Source organism: Pempheris klunzingeri, chromosome 3, assembly GCF_042242105.1.
Source record: "Pempheris klunzingeri isolate RE-2024b chromosome 3, fPemKlu1.hap1, whole genome shotgun sequence".
NCBI classification, from domain to species: domain Eukaryota; kingdom Metazoa; phylum Chordata; class Actinopteri; order Acropomatiformes; family Pempheridae; genus Pempheris; species Pempheris klunzingeri.
The window spans coordinates 19,820,042-19,830,559 of NC_092014.1; the positions used below are offsets into that span (position 1 = coordinate 19,820,042).

General features: G+C 44.6%; 1 protein-coding gene across 2 annotated transcripts; it reads right to left on the bottom strand.

Annotated features, from left to right (window-relative positions):
- Positions 1-3,075: 3,075 nt before the first annotated feature.
- adra2a (adrenoceptor alpha 2A) lies at positions 3,076-5,477 on the bottom strand. 2 transcript variants are annotated; one of them, XM_070856636.1, is made up of 2 exons: positions 5,214-5,477; positions 3,076-4,858 (listed from the first exon to the last, which is right to left on the bottom strand). In XM_070856636.1, the coding sequence occupies exon 2, from the start codon at positions 4,821-4,823 to the stop codon at positions 3,570-3,572; it is 1,254 nt and encodes a 417-aa protein (XP_070712737.1). In that variant the 5' UTR covers positions 4,824-4,858; positions 5,214-5,477; the 3' UTR covers positions 3,076-3,569. The 2 variants fall into 2 exon arrangements, with proteins under 2 accessions (XP_070712737.1, XP_070712736.1); XM_070856635.1 differs by having other exon boundaries at positions 3,076-5,028.
- Between the last annotated feature and the right edge of the window lie 5,041 nt (positions 5,478-10,518).

Genomic DNA, 10,518 nt, shown 5'->3' on the forward strand with positions numbered 1-10,518 from the left:
CAGCCAATCAGCACAGCATTAATGGCACTGAGACACCATTTTAAAAGATATCTCGGAAACACTTTCGAGAGTCCTGATTCAGAGAGGAGCTGACTGCCAACTATGAGCCGGCTGTTAGAAAATATGATCCTACTTCAATAATATGTTCTTGGATGGTTTAAAGTGTAATTTAGATGACAAATACAGACCTGTGAAGAAAAGCAGATGACGGTAGAGGGAGACAAGAGTGAGTCATCACTAACACTGTGAATAATTTCGAATATTGCAGTCACCTCGAATAGGCGGGTGTCACGCTGAAAAAAAAAGATGAACAGTTTGTAACATGTGGGTGCCTCACTTGACATTCATCGTCAGCATGACCTTTTCACCCCGGCCACCTACGGCACACGTGTGCAGTGCAGACACGCCCATCCTCCCACATCTACATATAAAAACACACACGCACGCGCGCGCGCACACACACACACACACACACACACACAGTCATTTCACAGCCATGTCAAAAGCAACTTAATCCCCCCTGACGCCCACATCCTCCAACTACAAATGATTGTTTGTCCTGTATGATGTTTACGGCTGCTGACATTTTGTCCCCGTCTCCTCGAATAGCGGCCGCACTTAACCACTATGCTTTGCCTTTTGGAGACGGATGTGCACTCTAACCTGATGATCCATGCCCCGATTCCCAGAGGCTAAGTGTGTGTGTGTGCATGCGTGTGTATGCATGTGTGTGTGTACGGAGAGGGGTCTGCTGACTTCAACAGCTGGCTTTTTCCAATAGGCTGTCAGCAAGCACGTCCGCCTAATGATATCACTGCTGCTTGCTGATGTGAGAGGTGAAGAGAGGCAGACAGAGAGGGAAAGGAGACAAACACACACGTGTTTATCACTGAATGTCCACTGACAAACCCTCCGTGCTGCTTTACAATGTTGAGGGATTTGTTCACATTTTTCAGGTCTGTCCACATGTGCGTGGAGAGAGTCATTAGTCGCTGTGATTGTTCTTCCTGTCTAAACTGACCTGGACGAGGTCACTTCTTCGCTCGATTCCAACAGGAGTAAGTATGCGCAGAAATGCATTCAAAAGTTTGGTGGAAGCTAATATGAGACTTCATCAAGCCTGAGTCCTTTGTTACTTTCCCTCTTTGCACTACCGTCTCCCTGCCACAGCTCAAGATGAATAAAGGGAAATACCTCAACTTTGGACGATAGATGCTCACTTGGTCTAAATAACTCAGACAGCAAGAAGCCTAAAATTATCCTTATGTACATTTGGCTGAACAGGGGCCACTGCAGCTACAGGTGGCAATTGTTTGATTATAGTAAATGCAGAGTAACAAGTAATGCCCAAGTACTGAAGAGTCACAAAATCAACAAACTGACTCAGAAATGGGAGTTACACAGAAAAATCTATCTAACATTTGGCAACATTAGCTAACATAAGCTCCACAGGCCTTATCTGTGAATCTATTAAACTGAGGAAGGATGCCTATCATTGCTTATTATATTCCACTTTTGTATTTGTTTTGTATTTATGAGAGGGAGAATGTGTCATTATTTATTTCAAAAGTTACACAGACTGGCTTTAAGTATGCATCGACTAAAAGCATCTCCACACATTTTTGCTTTAAGTATGTATTTTTGCACACTGTTGATTTTGTCCTCCATGTGATTATCGTATTATGACATACTTGGAAAAAAAATGTTTAGCCTATCCTTTGACTTGAAAACTGGCAGCTTTGTTCATGTCAGAATAGATTTAAAGCCCTTTGCTCCTAAATGAATTCATCTGACTTTCAAATTTAGTTTTCTGCTATAATCTCTCATTTGTGAGCATCAGTCTGAGACCTTTCTCTCTGTTTAGATTTTCTCTGCAGTAAATCTTGGATTTGTCTCTGGCCCGAAAAATCGCGCACAACACTGAGCGTGGAGCATCAGCACGACTGCAAACCTCATGCGTTTGTATGTGCCGCAGATACACGCGGACATTGTCTCACACACACTCCGTCTTTCTCAAGGACTCTTGTAGGTTCTGTAAACGTGCAGGGACGCACTCCACCATCACAATATGCACCAGGCTCTGCCAGACGAGGTGCTGGATATACTGTCAGAGACATTCCCAGAAGAACCATTTAGCTTTCTGGAGAGAGTGCTGCTCAACTGCCTTCCTGACTGTCAAAAGGAATGCATTCACTTACACTCTCCCCACTGGGAAAAGCTATATTCTTTGTATTCACTGCACAGCTGATAGTCGATCTTTTGTTTTATTCACCCGTTCTCCTCAATCTGATGGGGAGAGCAAAGTAAGAGAGAGAGAGAGAGAGAGAGAGAGAGAGAGAGAGAGAGAGAGAGAGAGACCGACGAAGAGAGAAAGACCAGTTAATCAGGTTCTGGTTTGACAGGCTCCATGTCTTTACTTAATGACGCATACCGTGGCAACACAAAACGGCAAACGAACCGTTACTTCTCCACTTCCCGTGCCTCGCAGTACAACTGTATCTGACATACACAGCTGATTCATAAACTGACTATGAAATCCGAAGCCTGAGCAAACACGCAGTTGAAAGGAAAAAAAAAAGATTAAAAATTTCATTTCGTTTTGGGAAACCGACATCTGAGACAAAAAACATCCATCTAATCACAAACACGATTAATCTGAGCAACAAAGAACATTTGCACATATTCCATTCAGGCTCATTAAGAGCTGAGCTCCTTGTTAATCTCTTGCAAAGGTCAGATTCAACGGACCGGTGAATTTGCACTTTTCTCTTTGAGTGCAGCTGAAGCACCAGCATGAGAGGACTTGTGGGTTTTGCCCTCTTGGTCCCAAAATTTTAACACCGTCACATCACAGGTAGAGCAGCCCCTTCCTCCTAACACCAGATCACATTCAAATTCAGACTCACATGTTTTCTAGACCTGCTCTCTACTCTTCTGCTGCCTTTCTACCTTTCCTAGCCTCTACTGTGTGTGTGTGTGTGTGTGTGTGTGTGTGTATGTGTTTCAGTGTAACATACAAAATAAGATAACGTCATCAACCTGATGCTTTCACTTGCTGTGGAGCCTTCACACCAGTTCAGGAAATGGGTTTTATTCTTTTAAGAACCAGCATTTTTCCCACACTTTGTCGTCACCATTGTCATCATCAACATCACCATTATTCTACCCGTCGTCGTCATTACATCATACAAAATGGCACAATACTGTATCCATAACAACGAAAATAGAAACAAATATTCAGACAGGTCATTTTGTACAATATACTGTCATAAAGTACAACACATATCATGACTGCACTATGTTGGTTTCATTTATAAAAAATAAAAATAACATTGACAATAAAAACATGGTTTCACTGTGGTGTTCTGCTCTGTTTGGACCTCTCGTCGTGGTCAGTGTCGAAGCTGCACGGTGGTGGAAGTTTTGAAAACGCTGCACGTAAAGCTCATCCTTGGAAAGCCTTTACAAGCACTTACACAAGCCAGTGACCCATGCAACAATGGTTGATGTACTTCACAATGTAAGTACAATAAAGTAAAAAAAAAGTATGTACATAAAGATGGAGTCCATCATACATATCTTCTAGCGTCCCTCTTGCACAGTATTTTTTTGAACGACCTCCTAAAGTCGTTGTTGAAGATGGTGTAAATGATGGGGTTCAGTGCGCTGTTGCAATAGCCGAACCAGAAGAAGAACTTGAACAGGGTGTCGGGCACTGGGCAGGACTCGCACAGTGTCATCAGCATGTATGTAAAGAAAAAGGGGAACCAGCAGATGACAAACACCCCAATGACCACAGCCAGGACGAAGGTGAAGCGTTTCTCCCGGTTCTGACGGCCCTTCCAGCGGCTTCCCTTGGTGCTCGGCACCCGTCTGTGGACGTCATTGTCCCCCGGTTTGATTTGGCTCAGCTTGGTTTTCCCTTTGGCCGCTTTCTTTTTGATGGAGCAGGGATTGTTCACTTTGTGGTCAGAGGAGGACGACTCCTCCAGGTCCACCCCGTTGACCTCGCCTTTCTCCTCATCTCCTCCTCCCACTCCCTCCTTCAGCTCGATGACCCGCTCACCGTTCAGCTTCTCGTGGCAGAGGCGGTCCTCTGCGTCGCCCACGCCGTTCTCCTTCTGGTTGGTGGCGGCAATGGTGGCCGTCTTCTGCATCTCCTTCCGCTTCCTGTCTCCTGGTGGCGCCCGCGTCCTCTTTTTGGCGATCTGGTAGATCCTCACGTAGACCAGGACCATGATGACGCAGGGGAGGAAGAAGGAGCCGATGCAGGAGGAGATGACGTACCACTTATCATTATTGATCTTACACACAGGTTCCTCCTCACTGTTTTCTTTCTCCATGGTGATTAGAGGTGGGAAGGAGATAACTGCTGCGATGACCCACACGATGACGATGATGCACTTGATGCGTCTCGGTGTCCTCTTCAGGTTGTACTCGATGGCCTGCGTGATGGACCAGTAGCGGTCTAAGCTGATGGCACAGAGGTGGGCAATGGAGGCGGTGCAGAAAAGAACATCAAGTGCCAGATATATCTCACACCACACCTCGCCAAAGTACCAGTATCCCATGAGCTCGTTGGCCAAGGAGAAAGGCATCACAAGGGTAGCCACCAAAATGTCCGCCGACGCCAGAGATACCAAGAATAAGTTCTGCGGAGCCCTCAGGGCCCGGCTTGTAAACACAGCTATGACCACCAGCACGTTGCCAAACACCGTCAGCAGGATCATGATCCCCACCAGCACAGTGAGCGGCAGGGAGATCTGGAGGCTGTAAGGGGCCACGTCTGGAAGAGTCTGGTTGGTCTCGTTGTCAAACCCCATTGGAGCAGATTGGCCCACTTCCTACGTGAGTTCACCTGAGGTTAACAAATATCATCACCGGGAAGGACAGAGCTAGTAGCTCACAGCAGGGCTGAGAGAGGAAGCAACTAAGTCACTCCTCTGAGGCTTTCCCGGATTTTTCTCTTTCATCATGTACAGGCTCCTCAAGGATACGCTTGTGTTATTCATAAGGCTGTCAGTTCATCTGAAAATGTGAGGCAATAAGAGGAAACATAAGACACCTTTGATGCTATTTAAACTTGCTGTTTTCCCCCCAATTTTTTTTTTTATAATATCACTGTTTTAATTATCTCAATCAGTATCTCAGGTCTTTTCCCCGAATAAATCAAAGGGGGGGAAAAACCCATATAGAGATCGAAATAATCTTACCTGAAGCAAAAAGCGGTGGCACAACCTCTCCAGTGCCAGTAACGAACGGGCATAGAGGAAAACTGTCAGCGGGTAACTTCTTGCAGCAGATCAATGGGGAGCAAAGGAGATCCATTTGGCGGATGAAGCGTGAAGTCCTCCCTCTGCGTCTCCCCCCTCTCCCCACACAATGATCCCTGTGCTGCATCTAGTTGTGCTCAGTAGCGGACCTAATAGAGCGCTAATCATGTTATCCCGGGCGCTGCCGTGCTGCCGTCTGTGTGTGGAGTCTCTCTCCTCAGTGTTAACCAGTGCGCCACTCCCTCTCTTTATAGCCCGCACGCTGCAAAAAGTGTCCCGCTCCCCGGGTCACTGTGCGTCCACGGAGTGTCAGCGTGGACAGACAGACTGACAGACAATGTGGGTGTGACAACACGTGACACCACAGACAGCAACACCGGCTGGAGAGAGGGAGGAAACGAATGATCACACAATGAATTTATTCATACACACACACACACACACACACACACACACACACACACACAGGTGCAGGTGAGAAAGAGAACAGGTCGGCCTACACATGCAGCCTGCTCCAAAATACTGTTAAATTAACGAGCTGGGTGTGTTGACTTCACTTATCAATAAGTAGATATGCTCTGCCTGTTTCACACTGACAGTGTTCAGTAATACTTTCTGTAAATATCTGGTTTGCTTCAGTGTGGCAAAATGTAATTTTTAAATTATAAATGTATTTACAGCTGAAAGTGTTTACATAAGGTGAAGACATGCCTGTAAAAACAGAATAAAAGGGGAAATAGAATTAGCGTAAATTGGATAAAAATAAAATCAGATGCAAATACACGGATAACTACTGGTACAGTGCAGTTATTAACCTGAGGTCAGTGACAGAAATTAAAGTGCAGTAAAGAAATGAATCAATCAAAGGCTCAGCAGAGCAGAGATTTTATTTTAGATTTAAAAAAGTAAAGGGTTCGAGTCAGAAGAGTCAAGAGGAAGCCAGCTTGTCTGTTTGCAAGTTTGTTAATAATAAAAGTCCAGTTGACTGGACAGTCATCAAGATCAAGTTCAGCCTGATTTAAAGTTGGTTTCATTTTTATCTCTTTACACTCTTCAAACTTCAATTTTATTTTCCATAAAAATTGTGGATGAAAACATCATTTTTTTTGTCGCTGGGATGATGAAGTATCAGCATCTGTTCGGTCTTGAATCTGTTTAATTTCCTTCACTGAACTGAAAAGAACCCGTTGGCAGACTGAAAACACAGACATTTAGAGAGTAAACCACACGACCTGCTGGGGAGGACATTTTTTGCAGCGCATGTGCTAGACTGGGTTGCTAAGCAGCAGCCAGAGCCACACCACATGGATATCAACAGAGGCGTTATATTACTTTGTCCAAACTCACTTTATTTAGCCGCCTTTTACACTTCATGCCCAACACACAGGGGAATTCCCAAACGCTGTTAGGAGCAGGACTCAGACCGCCGACCAGCTACTTTGCTGTGTGTGACTTGGGTGCAGTGAGACAGGCAGGCTGCTACTCATCCTCACCGTGCTGAGCTTTACAGTCTAAAAGATTAAACCTCTTGTGTGTTTTTTGTCAATCTGTGGCCTTAAAGCTCCTGTAAACCTGCAGGTTTGTTCAGCCTGGTGCTTGAACAGTCCCAGAGAAGGCAGAGGTCAGGTGGAAACATTTCTGTCTGCCATGTAGAAATTTGATCATTAGAAATCCGGGTTATGAAGCACAATCTTCTCTGTGTACAAACAGCCAAACATGCATGACCCGATTGTTGAACTCAGCGTCCCAACTGGAACCAGCAGTAACAAGGCAAATATTTAAGCTGACTGGCCATCAGTTTACCGAGTACTGTTTAACTGGACATATTCATGTGAACATCATATCCCTGAAAAAACAAGCACCATCCTGTTTGCTTTCTCCACACAAATAAGGTGTGGCAGGCGATGGTAGACATGCAACAGTTTATGTGAAAAGAGTTGATTGTGGAAGCAGAGTTGGGGGTTTCTGGAACAACTTCACTGACTTCCAAAGTGCAGAGAGGAGAGAAAAATGTCTGAGGAGGTCAAAACTCCAGCAACAAAGTTATACCTTAAGTGTTGCTGGAGTTCAATACGTTTTTAAAAAGACTTTTTTGGTTGGTTAGACCCATATTGAATAAGTATGAAATTACCCAGCAGTAAGAGAGACAGCATGCAACAGTTCTCCAATTATATTAGTTATTATAAAACAGAAAATGAAAAAGCTCTGAACAGGTTAACTTATATCATCAGTGTCAGGCCAGAACACTCAGTTTAACACCAACCCTGCGATGGATGGAGCACACTGGTGGATACCCTGCGTCATTTCAGCAAATCGACACAAAAGAAACAGCATGTCCTCAGATTTCACCCATCGGGGGGATTCCTTCCTGGAACTGGAGTCCTTTCTTACCACAAACATTTTGACTCTCAGTCACACAGATTCATTATCATTTGTCTTCCCTTTCTCTGGTGAATTTAAACTCACTCTGGGAGGGCGGCATGGAGGAGAAAAATTCCTGAGCAGCTGTGGGAGGACAGAGAGTACAGTTCTCGCCATCCCTCTGCTCTGGACGTGGTCACGTTCGGTACGACTCACAGTCGTGTCCACGGGATCAAAGTGCCCTGTAGTTTTGCAATGATGTTGACTACATTACCCGTGTTTATTTTATATAATGTTATTTCTCTGTCTGGCCTTGATTCTGTGTCTTCTATTCATTTATGTTCAATATTTAATATTCTGTTCTGCTTTAAGTGTGCAGCTGCTTTTGAATTGATGATAGAAATAATATGAATAAAGACAACACAACAGATAACACTTTATTCTACAGGTCCTTCAATCCCACATACTTTCCATAAGATTTTGCATGGAAGGAACTGTGTAATTTTGTTCTTATTATTGGCAAAATAAGGACGGTCAAAGTACAACAGGTCGCTTAAACATGCACAAATGAGAAAAGAGAAAAAAGAGATTTGTCTACGGGCAAACATACGATTTAACCTAATGAAGAGGTAAAGATAGACGACCTGATAGCTGAATATTTACTCTAGTTTAACCTTTGATGCATACTTCAGGTCTTTAGTGACCCAGAGCTGCATTACACCCTCCAGTCCCTGACATTACACAAACTATTTGTCTTCAGCAATATTCTGGTGTCAACATGTCAAGAATGATGAAAAGCATCGTTTTCCCAAAACTTTATGGGCGCTGTAAACCTTCGACAGCGGTCCCAAGAGAAGCCACGTCTGCTGTGGGGGCAGGGACGTGTAGAGGATGTTAGAGGGGCAAATGATTAAATAAACATACGCCTGGAATGACTTCTTTAACAATATTGTTAATGGGATTTTAAAATGCATGTATTTAAAACAAAGCCGTGAGTGTTGGAGCGCGGCCACGTGACAGCTAATTAATGTCACGTGAAGGGTATTTCAGTAAATTCTCCTCACATGTTGAGCAGCCCTCTGACTGACTGCCTCACTAGCAGAAGCTCGGCTGAATGCTGCTGACAAAGACACTCCTCCTCTGTCGCCTCCATATTCCTCCCTCAGCACGTCTCTCCTGTAATGACGGGCAGTAAGGACAATGTTAATATCAAGTTAGAGGCCTGCAATTAAACTCATGCAGTTACTGTTAAAGTCCATTGGCCTGTTCGCCCACCAGAGACCCCAGTCAGCATGTGTGATATTAGAGAATATGTATTTTCTTTAACAGGACTGAGAGAGAGTTAATCTAGTACATTAATACAACAATAAGACGACATTAAAACTGCTGAGGGTTTTTTTTTCAGTGGATGGTACAAGAAGTTGACCAAATTTCACTGATTCTAAAAAATGTATCAATGGTAACAACAGCTAGTTGGCACATTTAGAGCTGCTAAATAGTTTCAAGCACAGATAAACCTCACCTGCCTGAATAATATCAAGCAGCTCCTGGGGTGCATCAGTATCATCAACATCACTGTAGAACAAATATGAACAGTATATTTACTGATGTCTGCCTCAAGATAACTCGACACACTGACTCATGCTGACTGTCCAGTGTCTACACGAATGCACGCAATATCAGGTGTGTGCAGAGATCAGGTGGGAGGGAGGGTGGAGGACGTCTCCAGGCCTGATGTTCTGATTCAGTCAATTTACTGTGTGTGAGAAACGTGAACTTTAACAGGCTGCACTGAGATATTAACGGGGAAAAAAGCATGAACATTTTCTGACACCTATAAAGGATCTATAAAGGAAGTCCATACATGGCAAATATTTTCTTGTGCGTTTGTTACTGTTAATAAAATGATTTTGAAATAATTTGAGCTTTCCAGCAAACTCTCAATGAAATTATCAAGTATATGCAACCATAAAATAAAGCATAACCTTTAAGTTTTACACTTGGAAGATATTTTTTTTTATACCTCAAAAAGAATTGATTCGAGTTTAGGGGGGAAATAAAAGAGGATCACCACAGTGACGTGCTTTCTGTCCGTACAATGAGTGTGATCGGGGCTCTGCATTGCTTGGGTGAGCCGGGCACGCACCTGCGCTAAGTGACGTCACTCACACCTGTTCCCCACCCGGAAGCGGAGGCGTGTCATGTGACCCCCGGTCTCCCCCTACCGAGCGGGACCAAGAGAGACTTTCAAAACCTGTGAGTGGCATGAACGTACAGCTGGCTGAAGACGGAGCCTAATGGATTATTAGATCTACCATTTCCCCTGAAACCACCGAGTGTCTGTCTGAGGGAGGCGCGAGAGGCTTTTAACCACGGTGAATATTCAGATATTTAAAGCGCCCACCTGTGAGACAGCGCTCACACACACACACACACACACACACACACACACACACACACACACACACACACACACGGTCAGCCCGATCATCCTGTATTTCCAGGCTACTAAAGACTGGCTGCGTGTTGTGGGGTAAATATGATCGCACCGTGGCGCTTACTGTTGCATGAGGGCGCAGGCGAAGCGCAAGGATACAGTGACACCTGTCGTCTCCTGCAAGACTTCGGGAGGGTGAAGTGATGTTTGCAGCCGGAGGTGTGGTGACAGCTTAGAGGATGAGGAGCTGCAGCTCCGTTTTTTTTTTTTTTTCTTTCTATTTGAAGTGACCTGCTGTAGTTTGTACGGGTGGGAGCGTCCAGCAGGTGGAGAGATCCACAGTTCAGTGAGACTGGATGATGGACTCCGTTCATCTGCCTTTCAGGTGAGATGCGATAATGACAGTCATCAGACCTCAGTGTCAGAGGAGCACAGGCAGCTCCGAAT